Source organism: Lycium barbarum, chromosome 2 (genome assembly GCF_019175385.1).
Source record: "Lycium barbarum isolate Lr01 chromosome 2, ASM1917538v2, whole genome shotgun sequence".
Lineage (NCBI taxonomy): Eukaryota > Viridiplantae > Streptophyta > Magnoliopsida > Solanales > Solanaceae > Lycium > Lycium barbarum.
Window position 1 is genome coordinate 124,258,426 of NC_083338.1, and position 24,930 is coordinate 124,283,355.

The following is a 24,930-nucleotide window of genomic DNA, read 5'->3' on the forward strand; positions in this document are numbered from 1 at the left end:
AATTATTTTTTATGTATATATCTAGTAGATGTTAACCCGCCTTAGCTTCTTCGTTTGTTTACTATTTTATATTTACTTTTGAACCCTCCTAGTGAAAATAATGGCTCCGCCACTAACATTAGATATTCTCCATTGCCATGATATATTTTGAGGATTGTATATGCTTCCATGAACTCGTCGAGGTGTTTGTTAATTTTCTTCACCACATTATGACAAGTCTAATGTGTCGATTATACTGAGAGATGTGATTTACTCATATTTGACCATATGTTTAATTGTTACAACAGATATATCCGATTGATACTTTATTGATATATAAATGCTCTACATATTGTTGTTGTGGATATATTTTCTAACACTTTTTTTAGGAGTGGTTGAAAGGGCGAGTTCTGGATCTTACTGCTGGTCTATGTTTATTCATAACTCACTCATTACCTTCATTTTCATGCAGACTCCGTTACAAACGACGTAACTAGTAGTTGAGCACGTGCTCAGCGACAATCCTCAACATGTGTGGCTATAGAAACCTCATTCTTGGACAAGTTGGAACGGAACATTCAAACATCATGCAGCTTCAAGAAGAATATTGAAGTTGAAAAATGGAAGACCCATGAGAAAGCATAATGTCTTTTTCGAAACAAATGATTACTTTGTCAATCTAGAAGAGACATGTAAACTAACACAATTACACAAATTCCATAAAGGAAATAAAAAATGAGGATGTTCTGAACAGCTTTATCAGTCAGTGCCCTCTAAAAGGTAATGTCAAAAGCGCATATTTTAATTCTACACATATTATTACGTGAACTTCAATGTATCATCAGAAGTGCACCAATAGTATTAATTACTTCAAACGCTTCCTCAACATTGTTGGATACATAATGCAATAACTACCATGGGGACTTTGTCCCTGAAACTATCATGGCACTTATATCAGTGGGACATTTATCAAAGATTGTTAGGTCAGTGGGACACGCTGTAGCCCTAGACCAAGCTACATATTTACTACCCTCCATCCCAATTTATGTGATAATTTTCACTTTTCGAGAGTCAATTTGACTAAACTTTGAAGCTAAATTAGACTAGATTAACTTAATATTTTAATATTAAAATTTCTATATTTGAAAACTACATGAAAAAGTTAATAAGTTGCAACTTTTCTCATAGGAATTTGATGAAAAAATACATCTTAAAATATTGGTCAAAATTCATGCAGTTTGAATCTCTATAAGTGAAAAGTATCACATAAATTAAGACGGAGAGAGTACTATCTACCTTGTTTCCTAATCTGACACTTATTCTGAGCCAAATTAGTTTGAATAAAACAACACTTATTTTCAACAAGTATCACATAAATTAAAACGGAGAGAGCACTATCTTCCTTGTTTCCTAATTTGACACTTATTCTGAGCCAAATTAGTTTGAATAAAACGACACTTATTTTCAACCGAAGATAATATAGTTTAGTGCTAACAATACAGGTGAAGACTCGTGGTAGGTCTTTTCTTTACAGCTTTTTTGGCCTCCACTTACGGTAATTCTTGAGTGAAAATTTATAACTACAGAAGTGGACATCCACTAGGAATGGAAATAATTATAACTGACCCATGTCCCCTTGGAGACTGGTTTTGACTACATGACGATACCTTTTTATCCACAAGGTTTGGTAGTTACATTTTCAGCAAAGAAATTTAACTGGATGAATTCATGTTCAAAACGTTCTGGTCATTAGAATTATACATAGAAAAAAATTTCAAGTTGGAATTTTTTTTGTCAGAAAATATATAAAATTTGTTATAAAACAATATCGATCCAAGTCTAGCATAGTTGATTCTTGACTAGACGTTAGAAAACTACAAAAACAAGTTAAGGCTTGTACCTGCAAATGAAATGCTTCCTTAAATCATGGAAAAGGTATCATAAAGCATTTGTTGTTACTTGTTTGTACAGTCCAGCTTTAGCCAGCTCGTCTTCTCAACTAAAAAACTGTTTTACCCTAAATAATTAAACTGTCTGAAGAAAAAGAAAAAAAGCGTGATATATTATGGTCGGTAAAACAGTGCACTCTCACAATGACAGATTACGTTGCGAAGAACAAATGAACTGAAAAAAATAAATTATTTGGTCAACAATTCGTAGAAAATGATGAAGGTCAAGAAGGGGTTCTCTTTCCCCATGAATTCAAACCAAACATCATTCATGCATCCAAGCTCTTGGAAAATTCACTGGTATTTTTGTGCTATTTTCTCGACATTGAAATACGATTTTTTTTTATTGGCTTATCAAATTGTCCATCCAGCTGTGGAAAGCATCAGTGACAGTAACCGCTGAAAGAGAAGCAAGGGCCAGATCAACGAATCTGGCCGTCATTAGCATACTCTGCTCTTTCTCCATTATCTGTTATTTGGATCATTAGATGAAGTTCAGTTCTTGTTTGAATTGGCAGTATCTACCGTTCTGCTAGCTCAGCATCTATTTTGATGTACTCGTTTTACTTAATTTTACAATGTAGATATCTACACCATCACTGAACAAGTGGTATCTTCATTGTCAGAGCAATAAGTACATCAATAAACATATATTACATACACATAACATGGGTCGTACATGCTAGCTCCTGCAATGAAAATAGAAGCAAGATCTCAGGCACCTTTCTGTGGCAATGTTTCAAAAGCGGACACAGTGTTCTCAAATTTTATCCGATGCAATGGTGCACCACTTTGTTTGATGGCACAAGCTTGTTTATCTTCCAATGGGCAGCGCGCTTTCAACATTGAAAACACGTGATTGTTTAGCCTCCTTGCTTTCTTCATAGCTTCCAGCAAACCTTCAATTCCCTTCAGATAGAAAGTAATTATGGATGTAAAATATATGATATTCTACTTATCAAACTGTGTACACAACAGTGATAAAAGAGAATTGAAGAGGATGTGAAATGGCTATCAATGGTCCAACACTTGCAAGTAAAACTAATCATACTTCCCTGCTTTCTTTTTTTGAGTGGGGATGGGGGAGGGGTGGGGGGTTGATCTCATGTCATTTAGGAAATAGCAATGGTGAATAGTGAATCAAGCCTATAGAACAAGGACAAAACAAAAGAACTTCTTGCAAGTCAAACCCATATCAAGTCCCAGAGGGCTTCATGCTATGCTCCTGCGAGATTTTGGTTTGTATTATGAGACTCTTCAACAGTACGGTTCAGGCTGGGGTTATACTTATGACTCCAGATTGTTCTCGGACTGGAGGCGGATTTGGGGATCAAATTGAACTTGGAATTGAAATCTAATTATAGATTTGAACTCGTGAAGTTACAGGGTAACTTGGAAACATAATCAATTTTGAATTTTGACCCCGGGGCTCTGGTTTGACTTTTTAGTTGACTTTGACTTTGATTTGGTCAAATATTATAATATGGGTATTACTAGACTCATTTAACCATATAGAATATTCTTTTGAATGATCGAGCTCGTATGATCGATTCGAGGCTAAGAAAGGCGGTTCAAGAGGGCTAGGGTCGTTTCAGACTGAGGTAAGTTTAAGGTTTTGACCTCAATGAGATTTTTTCTCAAATTGACTTGTATGCGATAAACTACGTATATGGAGGTAGCGTATAAGCGAGGTGAAGAGCACATATGCAGATATCAGGGATACATGTTGGGTATGATGATATACCATGCCTATTTTCAATGTTTTAGTTGCTGCATGACTACTTGAGCATCTTTTCATGCTAGATATAATGTGATAGGGCATCTTAACCATGCTGGGGTAACAGTATGAGCTATGCACATGTAGATTTTGCATATTGAGTTTCACACATAGATGTGGTTGAGACACATGAGTTTTCCGTGCGGATTATGACACGTGAGTTGCCCGTGTGGCGAGTGGATATGGATCCGTCTCTCTACAGCCATTGTACTTTCCTGGGCACCCCAAGCAGTGTGTGCGCAGATGTGTTGGGAGCACCAATTATGGGTAAGAGTGGTGTCTTTATCATGTGCATTTGATTCTGACTCATGATGTATGCATATTATATATATGCTACACTTCAGCATACAGATTATGCTGTATCTGTGCATTTTATTACATGATGATTATGTTGTTTATCTGTTAAGATCACATGATATTCTGTACAAGTTATTAAGTAAGTATTTCGAACCAACCCTCGCCGCTACTTTGGGGGACGGCCAATGATACTTATTTCGTACACGTGGTTTATTGTACTCATGCTACATGTGCTGCATGTTTTGTGCAGATGCTGATCCTGTACTAGTAGAGTACGTGGCCAGCCTTAGGAGCTGTTTGGAGACTATCATGATGAGTTGTTGCTACACAGCGCCTTGGCATTTCCTTCCCTTTATTGCTTTGCTAATGTTTCCTTTTCCCGAACAATATTGTATTTTGAGAACAATTGTATTTACTCGTTTAGACGCTCATGACCTGTATCGCCATTTCTTGGGGGTTGTTTATGTTATTTCCACACATTTGACTTTATAACTTCGCTTTGGTTAAAATGCCATCATGAAGAGGAGAACGTGTAGTAGTTTTAATTCTTACAGATGCAGTTCCACATGTCCAAAATAACTCAAAACATTATTTATTTGGTTAATTTGAAAATCATACCTGGAGGAAATTAGGATTCTTCTGGGTTGGCGATATTGCTACAGACTCCACCTCAGCAACATTGAGGAGTTGATGGGAAAAATCAAACAATTCAAAATGCAATTGTTGGCCGAGCAGGTAGATTATTGTACATCCACCCCAGGCAACTGAATCGCCCAACATTTCGTAAGTGTTGGATTGTAGCTGAACAGATTCCTCCAGGTATTCCTATCGTTGACAAGAAAATCAGATTACCAAAGATAATTCCACTATCTTTGACTACTACTATCAGATAACTAAACAAGGTTATAAAACATAAGAACACATTTCTTCTAACACTACTCTAACACTAAACACTTAGGGGTCGTTTGGTTCGGAGACAAGTAATGCAGAGATTATTTCTAGTTGAATGTTTGGTTTGATATATTACATATTAGTATACAACGTACAACTTAAAATTACTTCTTAAAGAAAACAAAAAATTTCTTACTATTATGAGGGTTAGTTTGATCAATTTGACATCCCGTATTCTTATTCCACCTTCTATTCAGCATAAAATAATACATAGATTCCAACATAACTCATGCAGGTATTACTTATGATGACAAGGAAAAAAGCAACAAAACATGGGATAAACAATGCTGAAGTTTTTAATACAATATTTTATGCAGGCATCCTTCATACCAAACAGCCCCTTAACTCTCTAATAGACGGAAATAGGAAAAGGTCAAACAAAAGGGACAGAGGTATTATTTTTCCAATCAGAAAAAGGTACAGGTACTAAGTTGCAGGGATTCCACATATACCATGACAGTCCAGCTGATATTTCTTGCTGATGAATTAATCAGGTAAATTTGTAACTAGAGACCAACATGACATATGCACAACAAATTTGCTATATTGAAGACATCGTTAGTGTTCAAAACCAATGAAATGGCAGTTAAAAGTGCAATGAAATTTTATAAAATAACTGAAGCAAATGAACTATTTTATCGTACGATTTGGAGTCCGCTGAAAATCCGGTAAAAGTCCTTTGAAGTAGTAATATCAATAAATCCCGTCTTTGGGGCTGCACTCCATTTACTGCAGTATTTATCTAATGCAGCACTTGTAAAAGCAAGGGCATATTCCAACACACTTCCAGTGTTAATATTGGCCTTGTACAACAAATCTGAAACCAAATAGGAAATGGAAATGCTTAAAGTTAAATGATACAAGACTAAACCTGAAGAATTTGAGAAAGAAGAGAAGGCTTCTTTAAATTTCTATATTTTTACACCCCACGATGAGCGGTATTTATACAATAAATCCTATAACTACAACAACAACAACCCAGTGAAATCCCACAACGTGGGGTCTGGGGAGGGTAGAGTGTACGCAGACCTTACTCCTACCAAGGAATGAATCCTATAACTAATTAAGAAAAAAAAAAATCAATTACAATAAAGAAAATATCTGTTCTCCTATAATTATGCTAGAAAATAAAGGCTGCTCGAATCATGCTAGTCAATAAACACAAACAACACTTCCCCAAATCACTTAATGTACTCTCGACATTCTGCTCCAAACCTGTGCATTTACTTGGTGGTTTATGTTGATATACTCATCACTGATAATGATTAAGATGGTATTTCAATATTGATGCATGTTTTTTAGCATTTCCAAACTAAGGATCTGGGTAGATTAAGTTTCTTGGAATTGAGATTGCTCAGTCCAAAATCAGGTATCATCATCTCACAACGTGAGTAAGACCTAGACATTCTCACAGAAGCAAAAATGACAGATCGTAAAACCAAACACACTCCTAAGGAACCAAATACTAAGTTCTATCAGGTTAAGCAAGTGCCTTAATGATCCTGCAATCTGTAGGCTATATAACTTGGAACTACCTCATAGTGACTCGACCTGACATAGCATTTTCGGTGAGTGTTGTAGGTCAATTTATGGACTCTTCATCTGATAGACATTGGAATGCACTTGTCTGTATTCTTCGATATATTAAAGAGCTCCAAGGAAAGGATTAAGCAGACTGTTGGATACACAGATGTAGATTGGGTCGTATCACCCTCAGATAGACATAATACATTTGGATATTGTGTTTTGGTAGAGGTAATTTGATATCTAGGAAGAGAAAGAAACAAAATGTGGTTGCTCGATTAGTGCAGAGGCATAATATCGAACAATGGTTGTGGCAGCTTACGAACTAGTTTGGATCTAGTTGATCAATGAATTGAAGTTTACAGAAATCAGTCAGATGGAAGTTGTGTGGGATGATCAAGCTGCTTGCATATTGCATCAAATTCGGTCTCTCATGAGAACAAACGCGTAGAGATCGACTGATCAATTTACAGATATTTTCACCAAATACCTTATTGGTCCCCGAATTAGTTGCCTTTATAGTAAGCTTGATACATACGACTTGTGTGCACCAGCTTAAAGGGCAGTGTTGAGCATATTGAAAGTGACAAAAGCTACAATACAAGGGGAGTATATCTGTTTAATATTTTACCTGGAGACGCTTATTAGCCGCGAGAATCAATCCAGTTTTCTGCTTTCATCTTAAAAGCTAATGGCTTCATAACTAGTGAAACATGGCAATGAAAATGATACCAAAATACTGATAAAGACGGGGTATGGCAATTTTGGAGTATCTTTCCTGGTTCAATTATCTAATAAGCAAGTTTCCATTGTCTCCCAATTGTCTAATAAGCCTTTAAAAAAGTTGCAAATATTCTCGGACATAATATTAAAATAGAGAAACATGGTCAGTGAGTATTCATATATATAGACGATCCCAACTTGTTAGAGACTGAGCCATCATTGTTTGTTGATTCTCAAACGTCTATGTACTAGGGCTTTCCTGTGCATTAAATTAAATTCCTCTTCTTCAAGGGACACTGTAAGCATCACTTTCTATGATATCAAACTTCAGATGCCATAACAAGTTGTTTAACATGTCTGAAATCAGTATATTGACGAGCTCATTAAAAGGCTGGATATTGAACGGGTACATACCGGCAGCTTCTGCTTGTCTTGATATAGTGTGAAATGATGTTGGATTTGTGCAGTTAGGGTTGGACATGATTGCAGTAGTTGCAGATTTAAACAGAGTGACCATAGGGCTATCTCCCCCTTCTTGAGAGTGCAATATTTGCCCGTCAGCACCAGGAATCAAGCCCAACCAAGGAGCAGTTTGCATAAAATGGCGGGTATCCACTTCTCTCTGTTACATGCATAATACACTAGATACTAAAGATTCATCTTTGTTGAATATTACGTCACTATCATAACAGTAAATACAATCAATGTTTATGCAAAATACGGTAATAACTGAAAAGAACCTTAAGATCATTGTAATTCAATGGTCCAAGATCAATTTACTTAATTAAACAGAAGGAAATAAATAAAGACATGACGTCAAAAAAAAAAATTAAAAAGGGCAATAACAGGAAACAGATATTTAGGCATTCATTTGCGTCATCCATTTCCTTTTGCAGGAAACCTCCTTTAGGACACAGGCCGAGATCAGATATTAGAGAAACTTTTGCCTTCAGGAGATTGCAAGCACAAACTCTGCGACAACTCTATACTTTATGCAAGTAATAAACTCTTATCCAGGTGAGCAGCAGGATCAGAAACAATAGAGTAATATGGAGATTCACTTCGGAGGAGCAAACTTTTGTGGAAAGAAGTCATTAGTGAGAAATTTAGATCAGAGGGTTTTTATACTACTAAGACAATGACTATCACAGATGGGGTGGGTGTATAGGGGAAACATTAGAGGGTTATGGCAAAAGTTTTTGAGCAACATTACGTTCAAAGTAGGAGATGGAAGGAAAATAGTTTTTTGGAATAATAATTTGAGAGAGCATGCTCCTTTTGAAAGAGCAATTCCAGATCTTTATAGACTCACGGGTGTTTGGTATGGAGGAAAACATTTTCTGGAAGATGATTCCAATTTTCCATTGTTTGGTAGGTCAAAATGTTTTGGAGCACATTTTCTTTAAGAAAACAAGTTCCTTAAAAATCAGGAAAATGACTTCCCTAGTGAGAGTAAGGAAAACAAGTTCCATAAGTGACATTCTACCTACTGTCTCCTCCCCACCCCTAACACCCCATCACACCCAATTCCCACCACAACCTACCACTCCCTCGCCACCTCTTCCCTAGTGATTGCCTAGATGATATATATAAATGCTCTTGGGATAAATTTTCTGCTAACTCACCAAACAATTACCAAACACCTGAAAATAAGTAAGATAATCACTTATTTTGTAGGAAAACATTTTCCGCCATACCAAACAAACCCTTAGTTTGTTTCCCAAGTCCAATTTGGCATCTGTTAGAATGAATGAGGATAGGAATTTTAACTTCCAGAGGCACTTAAATGACTGCACGTTGAACAGATTTGCTGAGTTTCATTAATGGTCCTTGAACCTTTTCCGGAGTGCATGGCTAGCTAATAATTTAAAGTCTTAAAATAGAGAATCTGATTTCAGAAGAAGCTCTAACCTTGTTGCGCTTAGTTGTGATTTTTTTTAAAAGTTTTCCTTAATCTTCTTTAATTTTCATATTTTTTGTGTTAAAATTAATTAATTATTTTATTTATTTTTGGCCTCAAGGGCCAGGCTCATGAGGCTGGAGGGCTGGGCTTAATAGCCTCAAGTGTAAAATGGGCTGAAATTCCAAGCCCAACCTCATGAGCCAAGCCCATTTTGACGGCTCTAATCATTTCACATGCCAGACTGAATTTTGTTTGAAGAGTGTCAGACCAATACGTGCAGTCGGTGCTTCCATCAATCAATATTGTAATCTGTCATTTCTCCCTGTATGTTTAGAGTTAGAAGCTCAAGAAACTTACCAATACAATATCAAGAAGCCCCATCCAGTACAATACGCTACCAATCTCCTTGATTCCACAAAGGACTTCAGCTTTGAGTTCAGATTTTGAATGCCAGCAGCTAAGATGCTCCTTGGCAAGCCTCAAACAGCCTAAGCATCCAAAAAACAGTCACATAACTTTTAGATTTTGAACAACAATAACCACTTAACAAGGGGGAAAGCAGAGATTACAAAATGACATTATTATTTTTTGGGCAAATTTAATTATTAATTAATATGATTGGAAATGTCTCGCATATCTTATGCATACAAAAAAGGTAGAAAATTCCACACAACATGAATCTCCACAAGACAGCATTTCTATTAAGTTATTTTATACTTCCCCCATTATTCGATTCATTCATCCGATAATCGAGTTCGAAGGACAGTGATTACGGGTTAACCCAAAACTCCAGGATAGTACGCAAACAGTCTCACACAGAGAGATGGCACCTTGACTGAAGAAATGTAAGGCTTGGGACGTTGCTCCACTAGCACTTGTGTGGACCATATGAATAGAGAGAAATAGGAAAGTTTTGATGAAATAGAGAAGGATTTTGTACAGTTGAGGAATAGCATCTTATGCCTTATTTCCTTTTGGGGCACCAACGAGGATCCCGTAGGTAGAGAAGATTGGGTGTTGTTCGTCAAAAACCATATCACTTTATAATGTTTTTTGCTTTTTGGTATACTTCTTGTATACATGTACTTTTGGCCCGTTGTTAATAAAACATATTACTTGATAAAACAAAAGATTCCTTTGGAGGTCACACTTTGCTACACAATGTGACAAACTAACCTGATATACCACCATCAAATGGAAGTAACCCTATAGACTTTGGCAAAGCTTCTTGCAGTCCAGTAATCATTGGTTCAACGGTAGTTATCTGGACGAGAATTTGAAATGCATTAGAATTTGAAACAGAGTGTAATGGTGATCTGCCACAAATTGCAGCCAGATGAATTCTACATACATTGTCATTTATATAATCCCAAAGTCCGCAGGATGATTATCAAATAAAGAAAAAATCACGATAGTGGTTATGGTACTGAAATAATATTGCAGGACAGCATCGGCAGAGACGCTAGTAATTGTCAAAAATCTGTTTACCTTGTTCGATATATTATCCAAAAGGGCTCGGATAAGCCAAGGAAGTGACCTAGATCCCAAGAGCTTGACTAGGGAAAACATGTGAGGCACACCAAAAAACCCACAGTACAATCGAGCAAAGTTCTGGTAAGCAGAATTCAGATCCTACAGCAAGAACAATAAACAAGGGAAGGATTAATTATCCTATAAAATAATCCATATATCATGGAAAGTAATTTTATCCAGTCTATTCAAGATACACTGAAAATATAATTATCTCCAAATTAAATACAAATATGACCAAAAAGTTATTTGCATAGCCCATATGAGAATAAACTTAAAGAGGAAAAAAGTTGAGGGTAACGAAGCAGACAACACCACAAGATCTTTTCATAGATCAATATTCATAGAAGATACAATGTCATTGAAAAAATAACATACGGATGGTCACAAACTTTTAAGAAAATAAGAGACGGGAGGAGAGTTAACTTTTGGGGGCACAAGTGGCATAGGGACAACACTTTGAAAGATGATTTCCCAACATGTACCGAGTATCATGCCAAAGGATCTGACAGTTCAACAAATCCGGAGGATAAAAGGTGGTGAGGTGTTCTGGGACCTGAGGTTCAGGAGAATTTCCATAAGTGGTAGGTAATTGATTTCCAAAGACTATTAGACTTACTTCACAAACAATGCACATCTTTAGATAGCCTTGATGTTTGGAGTTGGGGTTTGGGGAATTACAGAGCTTTTTCTGTCAAGTCTTTCTATGAAAAGCTTTGATCAGGGAGGAGGTTACCTTTCCACATGGCTCAATTTGGATTCCGAGGGTCCAGAGAAAGGTGCGTTTCTTCTCTTGGGTTGCAGCTAGAGGGGAGATTTTGACGGCCGAGAATATTGGATTTAGGAAGCAGTAAGTCGTTTAGTTCATATTTTATTGCAAAGAAGCGGGTGAAGATATCAATCATCTCCTTCTATGTTGTCGTTTTGCCTTGACTTTATGGTGGGAAATACTTAATTGGCTTGGCATGTCATGGGTGATGTCAAGCACGGTAAAGGAGTTGATGTTCAACTGGAGTCGTGGTAGAAGGAGGAAAAAGCGCAGGGCTTGGAGAATTTCTTCACTAGCACTTATGTGGGTATTTGGAGAGCTTTTGAACGGTTAGAGATGAAATTTGTGAATTTGAAGAGTAGCCTCTTATCCCTTATCTATTTTTGGTGCACCCATGATATTCCTTGTTGTGTAGAAGATTGGTTGTCTTTCCTAGAAAACTTTTTTTTTTTTTTTTTTTTGGTGTAGGTTTTCTAATTTTTGGTATACTACTTCCCTACAGGCGAGTGTGGAGCAAGAATTAATGAAATTTATTTACCTTACAAAAAAACCAGAGAGAGTGGCAGCAGATTACAGGCTCTCCGAAACACGAGGTTCTTCAAATTTCATATTTATCGCTACACTGGCATACAAGTCTCGAACTAGACTAAAAAGATTCCTTACAAATACAATCTCAAAAAATAAAAATAAAATAAAAAATAAAAAATACAGAACTAAAGGTAAGTGTAATTGCAAAAGCTAAACCTTAGTACAACTAGTTGGTATGTTTTATCTTAGATCATTTGCTGCTATTGTATTCTGTCTCTAGTTAGTTCAAGTGATTCAGAGAGATTATAGGTTTTGAGAAATTTGGTACTACGTAATTTTAGATATAACTCATCTCCTTTTAGCACATTCACTTATCACAATGTCACACCTATTACCGAAGCATGTGGAGGTCTACCTAGGATGTGGTTAAACTATCACGGTTGACCTCTTATTTTCCTCTATGTGTTCTACTTGCAACCACATTTGATCATTTTAAGCTCATTTTCTCAAATTGCATTAATAAGATTGAGATATCATTTCTTCAGCTCAAGAGTAACATTCATAATATACAGCTGAGAATACAATGAACAACTGCAGGAAAAGAATAAGAGAATAGTTGCAAGTGATGAAACTTAGCAAGACATGTAGAAGCCTGAATATGGCAATAGCAGAAAACACCTACCTAGGATGTGGCTAAACTATCACGGTTGACCTCTTATTTTTCCTCTATGTGTTCTACTTGCAACCAAATTTGATCACTTTTAAGCCCTTTTTCTCAAATTGCATTAGTAAGATTGAGATATTATCTCTTCAGCTCAAAGAGTAACATTCATAATATACAGCTGAGAATACAATGAACAACTGCAGGAAAAAGCATAAGAGAATAGTTGAAACTGAAGAAACTTGGTAAGACATAGAAGCCTGAATATGGTAATAGCAGAAAACACCATTTAAAGAGTAATACTGTAATAGAAAATTAAATCACGGAAAGTGCCAATGATAGTTTCTTACAGGAGTACCACAGTAGAAGTTTGGCTTTGCATAAGGAACCGAAGGCTTCTGGACAGGAACAGGGGGCACTCGTGATGATCGGACAAAACGCTGAGTAGTATTGCACAGGATGAAATTTGGCAAGAAGTCATTTTGCATTTCTGTCCAAATCTAGAGAAAATCAAAAGCATAATAAGTATCTCTATTACATCAGTGAGATGTTCCGGCATTGATGACTTTCTTATTAGGACTCTTAATTAGAAAGGTTAATAGGAAAACAATTCGTCCAGGGTGATGTATAAAATTCAGGAAAGGAAAATTAGCACATATCGGCAAATGAAATTTGAGAATATAGATTAGGCAGTTATCCGTGTATGCAGGATCGTTCAAGTGTCCTGCACAAATGAAGACAACCGAGGATGGTCTACTATAATCATGATAAAACTAGCATTGTTCTAAAGCACAGCACATCAATCTTGGTGACTTGGTCTATAATCCCTTTTTTCACTTGATTAATGAACAAGTTGCAGCATTTCCTTCCCGAAGAGAACGCAGACCTTGCAGTAACCATAATGATAGGCTATATTTCTGCGTCTATGTGCCCTAGTTGCCATTTCTGTTTTCCCTACTTAGAACCTACAGTAAATCAGTGCCTTGTTGTTTCCTCTTTTTCTTTCATTTGGGGGGGTGGGGGGTGGGTTGTGGGTTGGCTATTAGCTTTGAACTCTTAGCTTAGCCTTCGATATTTCATAAATATTACTGTAGGAAAAATTCCAACACACTCTAGAAGTTACAGAGGATCTGCTATGAAGCTGAGTGCAAAATTTCACAGGACAGTAAACCTAAAAACTAGAGTAACTGACATACTGCAAAATTAGAGTGGCTGACATGCTGCATATCAGAAACATGTCATTGCTCAAGACAAAATGATTCGGAAACACAAGGTTATGCTGGTGCGCAAGAAGAATTCTTTTGAGTTTCCTGTTTAAGTTTTCCTTCTCAACTAAAACAAGAAAGGTAAAGAAAGGACTGATAAAAGTCTTCTTCCCCTTTCTTGTTTTTTCCTAATCAAAAACAAGAAAGGTAAAGAAGACCTTTCTAGTGCAGGAGGAAGAAATCAATCAACAAATATGCCTCTCTAGGAGTTGAGTTTTGAAAAAACTATCTCAATTTGATTTCTTTGATCAAAAGAGCCTGCCTGTTTTGCTATGGTTTTATTCAATTGGAGAAGACAGTGATACTGCTATACAAAAAAACATAATTCGTATTTCAGGCCCTTTCTGTTAAATCCGTCAACCACATTTGCTAGTTCTCTGTCGTCTCCTTCCTCTATTACATTGTGAAAGCCTTACATACCCAATCATTTCCTGTAGATGTACTCGTCACTTGCTTGAATTGAATGAGGAACTGCCATTTTCCGTGTGGCACAGTACCACTTTGTCACCACACTCCTATCCACACCCACACACAGAGTGCACAACCATCAATCCCACCTTTCCCAAGCCCCTCTTCTCTAATCAAAATCACGAAACAGTACCCGAGGAGAAGGCAACTTTAGACTCTTATGATCATATCTTTTCTTCTTCTTTTTTTACAAAAGAAAAAATGCAAAAATAACAAAAGGAACAGCCAAAAAGTCAGAAGGTGCAATTCTTAAGATTTTGCAGATACAAGAAGCAGATAGGATGTTATATCCTTAGTTCTTTTCACATGTAGCTTGTGTACAAGGATGCATGTTGGGGGTTGTACTACTTATTCATTGCACTCTCTGGGTGCTATTCTTTAATAAAATTTTCATTAATTTTTTTTTTTTTTTAATATATGATGCAGAAATTAGAAATATGAGAGGAAACCAGAAAGAAGAACTTACTAAAGAAAACAAAGTTGGGTAAGTAACTAATTTGCACCAGAACATCATAAAGGTTTCACAAGACATGGTACCAAATTTGGGTCCAACAATTAACTTTTCAAATCGTAACTACTGCAAACGTATCACTCTGTACATTGGCTCTATAAGAAGTACGTATAGGAAATCAGTGAAGTTCATAACAATGTGATATACATATATATTCACAATCGACTAGAATTGCGGGGCTTAGGAAATAGTAATTAAAGCCATAATTCACAAGAACCACGAAGATAAGTTAAGATGAAGCATAAGATAATACAGAGACAGATAAATATGAGTATCTGTCATACTTTCACACAGGATTGAGAGAGACATTGACAAACCTGAGAAGCAAGTCGACTAGAATAAGAAACAAGGGATACATTCTCCTGCATCTCATTCAACATAAGATTGAAAGAATCTATTGTAAGGTCTTTCGAGAGCAATTCATGAGTAAGTTGCAAGATGTCCAGCAACATTTCCAGTTCCTGATAAATGTAGAGAGAGTGTGTGTCAATATTTTCGATTAAGAGAAAGAAATGTTCAGATTTTGGGTTAATTCACAATATATGTGAGAGTATTTACCACAATAGCACATAAATCCTGTGATTCAAAGCGATCAAACAAGAATTCAAGATTATCTCTGAACATTTTGTTCATCCTATCAGCAATCAAACTTCTCAAGTTGATGGTCCTACCTAGAAGCTGCACGTTACAAAAATTCTAGTTAAAATTGAATACCATAGGAGCGAAACAAATGCAGGTAAACGAAGATTCTCGTATACAACTCCAAAGCTAGAACATAAATGTAAGCATGATGTAGAAAGGGAGAACAAGTAACCAATGACCTGGTATCTAAGTAAAAAAGCAACAACTGGTCAAAATGGATGCATCTCCTTTAGAATTGTTGAAGTGTGTCATGAACATCTCATCTAAAAGCTTAAGTCGTTAGAGAGAGCACATTTTATTATTTAATTATATTCTCAACATGCCCCCTCGCGTGCAGGCCAGATTCTTTTCCCTAAGCCAAGCACGTGGTAATTGTTTTTGATAATGGGTGGCACTGAGATTTGATCCCAGGACCTCCTGCTCTGATACCATGTAAATAATGGATCTTGGGCCTAACTCAACCCTAGAAGCTAGCTCAAAGGAAGGAGGATTGTCCAAGCCATATAAGGAGACCAAGGACCACTTATCCCATCGATGTGGACAACTCAACACTAAGACGGGGGGGGGACCAACATCGGAAACAATGGATTGGGACGGGCCCGGCTCTGATAAAATGTTGAAGTGTGTCATGACCATCTCATCAAAAAGCACACTTTTATTATTTAATTATATTCTCAACAAAAATGAATGGTATCCTGAGTATACGTTTCATTTTTGGTAGACTAGTGCAACATCTATGCTTTTGAGAGGTCATTGTATCCATATAAGAGGTTCCTTGAACATGAGGCATGGCATATATAACTGGCCTTCTCTTCTTCCATTTCCAACATCATCACCCCCCCCCCCCCCCCCCGCCAAAAAAAAGGGTATACATTATGGTAATTGTCTTAGAAACAATATGTCATTTCTTTTTTCTCTCTCTTCTGGAGGTTATGTCGGAGAACTGCCAAAGATAAGTTTGACCCAAAAGAAGTAACAAGAGATTAGACAAGTGAAAGCTAGAAAAAGAATGAACATCCATCTGTTAAAGGAAGATGATCCACATTTTCCGTTGTATAATACACATTTATATACCTGATTTATTTTAGTCTATGTTTGCAGAAACTTTTTTTTTCTTTTTCATTTTTTCTTTTTTTTCCTTTTTTCTTTGACAAGTAGGTTTGTGGAACCTTTGACAGATACAATATTATATATTTTGCTCTTTTAGATACAGTATCATATCTTTTTTTCCCTTTTATTGAAAAGAAATAGTCAAATTATTATATCAACAGCATATTTTCCATGTCCTCAATTTTCCACCCTAATTTTGACAAAAAATTCATGTCAGCCAAGTCACTTGTATTGATCCATGTCTGTTACGCAAAACATATCCAAACCTCTCAGTGCACACCAGTCAGGATATTTTCATAACTTTTGAAGAACGAAAGCAAATGCAAATTTGGAATAATCCCTGGACCGGAGAAAATGAGGTTGCTTGAATACTAGTTGAACCCACCACTACTGGACATAACAAAATCAGGAGATAAACCCCGGTAAAACAGATAACTTCATTACCAGATACAGAATCTAAATTTATACTTACCTTTACTCTAGTTGTTTTCAAAAGAGCTACGAATCTCATTGGCTGGACTGCAAACTTTTCGCCAATGTCTATGGCAAAGAGAAATGATGGATCAAGTAGCTCACTGCAGAATAGGAGATCCTCAACTTCTTATAGACCATCTAATTCAGGAAAAATTACACATAAAATGTAAAGAAAAGTAGTACCTGGCTGCCCAACTTTTGTAGTATGTAAAAATAGTCTCACACAACTTCAAGACAAATATATCAAAACAATTGTCCACCTAGAGAAAACATGGAAAACAAAGGTGTTGTAAAAGCCTTTTAATTCAACCAGGGAAGATAGTGCTTTCTATTGAGTCTACTAAACCAGATTTCCTAAAGCATTATCGATATTACAATATCTTAAACAAAATGCATTTTAAGTATTACAATATCTTAAGCAAAATGCATTTTAAGTATGACGTTAGCGCATACTCCAAGGTGAGAATAATGCTCGAAATTCAAAATAATAGAGTTCCTTCAGCTCATAAGATGGAATTAAGAATGAAATCTGCTGAATATAGAGATTGCATGTACATATGTGAAGTTAGGAAGATAGAGAAACGATGACAAAACCTCGATCAACAATATTAATATGTGAAAGTAACGTTTTATTACCTCAGCTTCGATTTCATCGTATAGAAAACGTTGCTTGAGGATCACTAATGCTTGCTGAGCAGCATCATTATAGATGTCAAATGACATCAAGGCACTCTCCAGAAGGCCAACAATTGGAGATTCAATCACATGATCCACCAGCATCCATGGAAGGGAGCATTCAATGGGGAACTGTAAACAGAAATGGATAAAATTCCTTGAAATAGGCATGACAGCTTAAGAAGAACTAGGCAAAGTCTTTTCTGTATAATTGTGTTTTTTTTGTTTTTTGTTTTCTTGTTTGGGGTAGGTAAAGTACAGAAAGCACAACTTTTAAGATGTTAAGAAGATTCAGGAAGCATCCTGATGTCAACCACAAGAGAGAAATAAATGGATATTGATATGTATTAAGAAAGGAAGATCTTTACTAGTGAAGTTGAAATCCATAGATATACCACCAGAATGGGACTCGAAAACTTCTTGCAAATAAGAATTTAACTACCCAAATGAAAAAGATAATCAAGCAAGTTCGCACTTATATACCTGTATAACACGAGAAGACTCCAGATAGAATTCTCTAAACCATAAGAAACCAAGATCTGTCAAGGTTCCAAGGGTAGCTGCAGGGAGTGCATTGAATTGGATTATGCTAAGGACGATATATTACAAAATAAAACTGTTATATGCTCGAAATGGTATTAGGGAGTCATTCACTCTTATACATGCAAATGACTATAACTAAATAAGTACAGTACCATATGAAAGATGATACAGAAGAACTCATACGCTCTTATACATGCAAATGACCATAACTAAATAAGTATGGTACCACCAACAGTTATATACACCTAGCTTGCACATTAATACTATAAATCATGAATTTTTGTCTGCCTTACAGGAGATAAATAACACAGTATAGATAGATACCTGTGTAGTCTAGTACATGTAAGAAAAAACCAAGCTTGTAGAAGAATGTCTCCAGCTGCTTCAAGTCATTGACAGGTATTTCAGAACCACTATTTCCAAAAATACCACCAGGCTTCCGCATGTTGCCACCAGAAACCACCTCATATATGAGGAACTGCAAGCAATGGACCTGATGAAAGGGAGAAATCAAGCATTGATATGAGTAATATACAGTACAACCAATATCCAAGGTAGACGCTTCTGATGTATTTCTCTTTTTGATATGATCACTTTCATCAGTATTTGGTTTACTAGTTGCTATCAGTTTGGCAATAGCTTATAGAGGGAAAAATACACATGGAGAGATTCAGAGTTATAGGTTTGATTTCAAAATTAAATTCTAACCTGAGAAAATTTGATTAATATAATACTCAAAAAGATACTTTTGACATCCCGTGGATATGAAACTCTAAATGGAAATTAACCAAAGAAACCAAAACAATTTATAGTCATGATCAGTAGAATTAAACATCTTGTGCCTAACAGAATAAAGATATTAGATAAGTAACGGAATATAACCCATCCACCACTACTTAGATCATGACAATGCATGTATAAGGACAATGAAGCTTATAAAGCGAGATAGCAGTAAACTTTCACTTTGGCCACTTAAGTCTCTTGTGTCAGATGTCTCCAGTATTCAGATGAGATACGAGACCACAAATTATTAAAGAAGCACTTCTACCCAGAGCAATATTTTGAGTTGATAAGAATATTGATACACCATTTATGCTTGTCATGTGTTTTAACAATAGAAGGGGAGCCTTGGCGTAACTGGTAAAGTTACTGCCATGTGACCAGGAGGTCACGGGTTCAAGCCGTGAAAACAGCCTCTTGCAGAAATGCAAGATAAGGCTGCGTACAATAGACCCTTGTGATCCGGCCCTTCCCCGGACCCCGCACATAGCAGGAGCTTAGTGCACCGGGCTGCCCTTTTTTTTATGTGTTTTAACAATGATGAGAATTTCCACTTGAATTGTACTTTACAACATTGAAATCCCAAATCAGTAAATAAAGGAAACCTGAGCAGATGTTGGTGCTACTGGCCTGGGATAAAAGAAGGTCCCTCTGCTTTCTTCACCGCTATGCGGATATGATTGCATTTCACTCTCTGGCTTACTGGTATTTGCCATCCAATCTGCTGAAAGTGTCCTCATATCAGAAAGAATCCTGACAACAACGCAAAAATGCAGAGCAATTAAAGACTAGAAGGATCATAATTAGACCAAAATCCAAGTTATTCAAATCAGTTATGTAAGACAACAAGGTACTCTGGTTTAAAAGAACTATTACGTATGCTGGGTTTGATACTCGAGAGCCAATTTTTTGGCTACATATAGAAAGTTAAATGTTCCTCAAAAGCTAAAGCAGTTGCATAATTGGAATACCCAACAAAAACAAAGCATACAAGAGACCAAAAAGGACCGAGAACATAATTTCTAATCCCACAAACCTCCGTGATCATCTTACTCATTTGTAACCAAAATCACTTGTAAAATATAATCTTAGCCACCCTGCAAGGTACAATTTCATTTTTTCTTCTTTTCGTCTTTTTTCCATGACTTACCCTAGCTTCAAATTTGTGCCTCAAGCCACTCTGGCTTCCCTTTTACTTTCTTGTAAATTTCACCCTTCAACTAACGTGTGTAGCTCCCTTGCTTTCCCATAATTTTCCCAAATACATCCCCAAACACTATGCGAAAACTTTAACTTGCTGCCCTTCTGAATCTAATAATTGATGTTTTTCCTGCTTATTTGTGTTTATTTCAATAATTCAAAGTAGAATTGTTGAAATTGTTATGGCAAAGAACTTTTCTTTAATCTTCTTCATGGTCAACATCAGAATCAAAATGTTATTCCTTACCGAGTTTCATCACTCTAAATTGTCTCTACTCCTTCAAGAATAGCCTTCATCATGATTAAGTGTAGTTTTATGGAATACTGCACTTTATCACTTAAATTACTTATCCGGGACTAAATTTGTCCTTTTTTTTTTTATTTTCTCATTAATGAAATCTTTTTTGATCATCCCGGGAATAAATTAAAGACAAGCTGATCACCAAAAAAAAAAAAAACTGTATCCTAGGCCAGTCAAAACATGATTCAAAGTTTGACCAGGATGAACAAACTTATAAGTTTTCGAATGAAAGAATAGAGAATAGTAAGAATTGTCCAAAAAAAAAAAGAGGAAGCGGTTCCCACCTAGAAAGGTCTTTCTTCTTCCGAAAGGTAGTCCGCAACATTGTCGCCAGAGTATTTTGAACAAAATCTTGTACCTCTGCGTGGATTGTCTCCCACAAGGCGTCGGTCACTGAAGTGTCAACCTTCTGCATCATTGATCCAATACTCTTGATATAGCTCACAAGTTCAACCAGAGCCTTCCTTTCTTCAGCACTATAATTGTACCGTACTACCTTCATTTTAATTTAAGAATATTAAATTCGCAGATGTAATGTCAGATGCATTTTTTAAAAAAGGAAGTAACTCTCCTCAAATGTTTTCGAAAGTAGCTCCACTTTCTTGTCTTTTCATCACTTTCCTTCTTCCCTTTTTTTTTTTTTTTTTTGGCCGGGGGGTGGGGGGTGTGGAGGGTAAGAGGGCAGTTAGCTACATAAATATTAAATGAAACCTTTTCATAATCAGAAAATGATGCAGGCATCTCATGTGACTCTGTTGGAACAGCATCCTTGCATGGGCGAGAAAATTTCCAAGCACATTGTTCCCAAACTCGTGCAGTCCATCTGCTTAAGAGTTGAAAACCTTCAACAACCATGTCATAAGTATTTCCTTTGACTTCCTTAACCCACTCAACATCCACACCATCAATTGATTTTAGCAAGACAAGCTGCAAAGAAAGTCGAGAAATAATATGATTAGGGACATTCACTAATGAGGAGTTGTATCATATATGCATAACCTGGGTATTCACAAAAAACTGGTTTACAGATTTTTCGATCGAAAAGGGAGCTTAGTTCGGATTTATGGTTCAGTTTTTAGGTAAATTCTTCTATCAGAAATTAGTTTCTTTTTTTATAACCCAGAATCTCCGAGGGCCAACGGTGCGCGGCGCGAAACTCAGGGGATAATGATTGTATCCCTCCTCTCATTCTAAAAGAAAAAAAAGAATCATTCTCAAAATGTCCCGCCCTCTACCCTTCCCACTTAAATAAGAGGCTTTTGTTAGCAGCAAAGTTCGAACCCGTGACATGCGCTTCACCCGCACATCATGGATTACGCTCTTACCACTAGACTAAAGCACTGGTTGCCAGAAATTAGTTTCTAAATCAGTTACAGTTCTTTGGAAACTAAAATTCTCCCCAAAAACCTTTTTTTTTTTTTTTTCATTTACCACTTGTGTTTGGTACAGCTTCCTTATCCCATCCCATGCGCTGCCTCTTCCCCTGACCAAATACCAGAATACAACTACTATGCATCAGTCTCAAACAAGTCGGGACTGTTTTCCCCAACACTGTAACAAACAACAAAAAGAAGAAAGCTGCAGAACACTGTTTCAGATATATATTAAAAAAAAAGGAAAGAAACAAAAGATACAAATAGGATAAGAAGTGACGGTTGCCATGCCAATTCTCAAGAATCGAATACTTTTTTATTTTTCCATTTCTTTCTTTCCTTTTCCTCCATATGTTATCACAAATAAACCCATCCATCTGAATTTAACAAAATTGCTGTATCTCCCTATCTCTCTTTACAAATTTAACATGAAATTCCTGGATTCAGTTGTCCCTGCTGTAGCAATGTAGTACTCATTAATTTGAAAGGAAAATTCATATTCGAATTACAGGACTGATCATATCGGCTACACAAAAACTTTAATTAAATTAACAAGTTCAGTAAATTCTGAAATTAACATTTACATCATACATCTCTAAGCTAAAGATCTATGTTACATGGGCGATCCATTTCTCTTGATGTACTCGTGACGGATGATGGGTGTGACATGAGTAGGGGTGCTTCTGGTAAAAACAAATGTGTGTACACATACAGATATTCAAAGACACCCGTGCTGATACACATACAGATATTCACAGACACCTGTGTTGATACCCATACAGATATTCACAGACACCCGTGTTGATACGTGCCTGTAAACGATTTTATGTAACATTGCTGAAAAATATTTTATTTTATGCGTTGAAATCAATCCAGTTAAGTTTTTTAACTGTGAATCTTATTTTAGATAATTAATTACTAGAATCTCAGGGTAACCACAATAAGCTTTTGGGTATAACCAAAACCAATGGTGTGCCCACACTGGTGTAAAAGATGGAAAAAGATATCCGTTTTCTCAAAGCCTCAAATATAATAATATAATTTTTGATAGTAAGAAAATTCATTTAACCAAAAGAGAAAAGCAGGTATCCTAGAGGTTATTATCTGTGGACTGCAAAACAAATTACACGTTGTGAGAAAATAGGGGAGAAAATATAATTATTGAATTGTGTATCTACATTATTACGTTGGGCCCTATTTATAGACACTACACCCTAATCCTTTTCCATGTAGGATTCTATATACAAATCCTATTCATATTCCTATTCTAACACTCCCCCTCAAGCTGGTGCATACAAGTCATATGTACCGAGCTTGTTACAAATGTGTCTAATACGAGGACGACTGAGTGACTTGGTGAAAATATCCGCAAGCGATCACTCAACTTCACAAATTTAGTAACAATATCTCCGGAGAGTACCTTTTCCCTGACAAAGTGACAGTCAATCTCAATGTGCTTAGTCCTCTCATGAAATACCGGAGTTGATGCGATATGAAAGGCCGCTTCGTTATCACAAAAAAGTTTCATTTGACTGATTTCTCCAAATTTTAGTTCTCTGAGCAACTACTTAATCCAAACTAGCTCAAAAGTTGCTACAACCATTGCTCGATATTCTGATTCAGCACTAGATCGAGCAACGACACTCTGTTTCTTACTCTTCCAGGACACCAAATTACCTCCTATTAACACACAATATCCGGATGTAGAACGTCTATCAGAGGGTGATCCTGCATAATCAGCATCTGTATATCCAACAATCTGCCCATGGCCTCAATCATCGAAAAGCAGTCCTTTACTTGGAGCTGACTTAATATATCGCAGAATGGGAACAACTGCATCCAATGACTATCACAGGGAGAAACCATAAACTGACTTACAACACTCACAGGAAACGAAATGTTAGGTCTAGTCACTATGAGATAATTCAACTTACCAACCAGCCGCCTATATCTTCCAGGATCATTGAGTGGCTCCCCCTATCCTGGTAGGAGTTTAGCATTCGGATCCTGTAGGAGCGTCAATGGGTCTACATCCCATCATTCTTGTCTCCTCAAGAATGTCTAAGGCATACTTGAGTTGCGAAATAACAATACCTGACGTGAATTGGGCAACCTCAATACCTAGAAAATACTTCAGTCTGCCAAGATCTTTAGTCTGGAAATGTTGAAAGAGATGTTGCTTTAAATTAGTGATACCATCTTGATCATTGTCAGGTATAACGATATCATCAACATAAACCACCAAATAAATACTCAAATCTGGAGCAGAATGTCGATAAAACACAAAATGATTTGCTTCACTACAAGTCATGCCAAACTCCTGAATTACTGTGCTGAATTTACCAAACCAGGGTCGAGGAAACTGTTTCAGACCATAAAGTGACCGATGCAATCGACACACCAGATTACTCCCCCTGAGCAACAAAACCAGATGGTTGCTCCATATAAACTTCCTCCTCAAGATCACCATGGAGAAAAGCATTCTTAATGTCCAATTGATAAAGAGGCCAATGGCGGACAACAACCATGGATAGAAAAAGACGGACAGATGCTATTTTAGCCACGGGAGAGAAAGTATCACTGTAATCAAGCCCAAATATCTGTGTATACCCCTTCGTAACAAGGCGAGCCTTAAGCCGATCAACTTGGCCGTCCGGACCAACTTTGACTGCATAAACCCAACGACAACCAACAGTAGATTTACCTGAAGGAAAGGAACAAGCTCCCAAGTACCACTCATGTGTAAAGCAGCCATCTCGTCAATCATAGTCTGTCGTCATCCGGGATAAGGACAATGATGATACAAAGGCATAATGGGATGGCGATAAACGATGATAACTTAAAAAGGTATAATGTGGGTTAGTATTATGAGTGGACCGTTTACCTTTCCGAAGTACAATCGGTTGATCAAGGGGGAGACAAGTTCGCAGTAGATGCAAGGTCCGACGCATGACATGAATCATCTGGACCTGATGTTGGGTCTGATGCTAGACGCGG

General features: G+C 36.7%; 1 protein-coding gene across 2 annotated transcripts in view; it reads right to left on the reverse strand.

Moving 5' to 3' along the window:
- Nucleotides 1-1,873: 1,873 nt before the first annotated feature.
- LOC132627053 (protein PIR) overlaps nt 1,874-24,930 on the reverse strand; it is a 36,020-nt gene continuing 12,963 nt past the window's right edge. The window contains exons 13-30 of one of the 2 annotated variants that reach the window (XM_060342129.1): nt 21,272-21,487; nt 20,845-21,056; nt 19,665-19,812; nt 18,604-18,772; nt 18,220-18,296; nt 17,698-17,868; nt 17,245-17,321; nt 17,060-17,162; nt 15,394-15,513; nt 15,153-15,296; nt 12,942-13,091; nt 10,592-10,735; nt 10,280-10,367; nt 9,461-9,591; nt 7,615-7,822; nt 5,598-5,770; nt 4,621-4,827; nt 1,874-2,837 (exon numbers count right to left, since the gene is read on the reverse strand). In XM_060342129.1, the coding sequence (XP_060198112.1) occupies nt 2,643-2,837; nt 4,621-4,827; nt 5,598-5,770; nt 7,615-7,822; nt 9,461-9,591; nt 10,280-10,367; nt 10,592-10,735; nt 12,942-13,091; nt 15,153-15,296; nt 15,394-15,513; nt 17,060-17,162; nt 17,245-17,321; nt 17,698-17,868; nt 18,220-18,296; nt 18,604-18,772; nt 19,665-19,812; nt 20,845-21,056; nt 21,272-21,487 (2,733 nt within the window). In that variant the 3' untranslated portion in view covers nt 1,874-2,642. The remainder of the gene's footprint in view (nt 2,838-4,620; nt 4,828-5,597; nt 5,771-7,614; nt 7,823-9,460; nt 9,592-10,279; nt 10,368-10,591; nt 10,736-12,941; nt 13,092-15,152; nt 15,297-15,393; nt 15,514-17,059; nt 17,163-17,244; nt 17,322-17,697; nt 17,869-18,219; nt 18,297-18,603; nt 18,773-19,664; nt 19,813-20,844; nt 21,057-21,271; nt 21,488-24,930) is intronic. The other variant, XM_060342130.1, reaches the window with a different exon arrangement.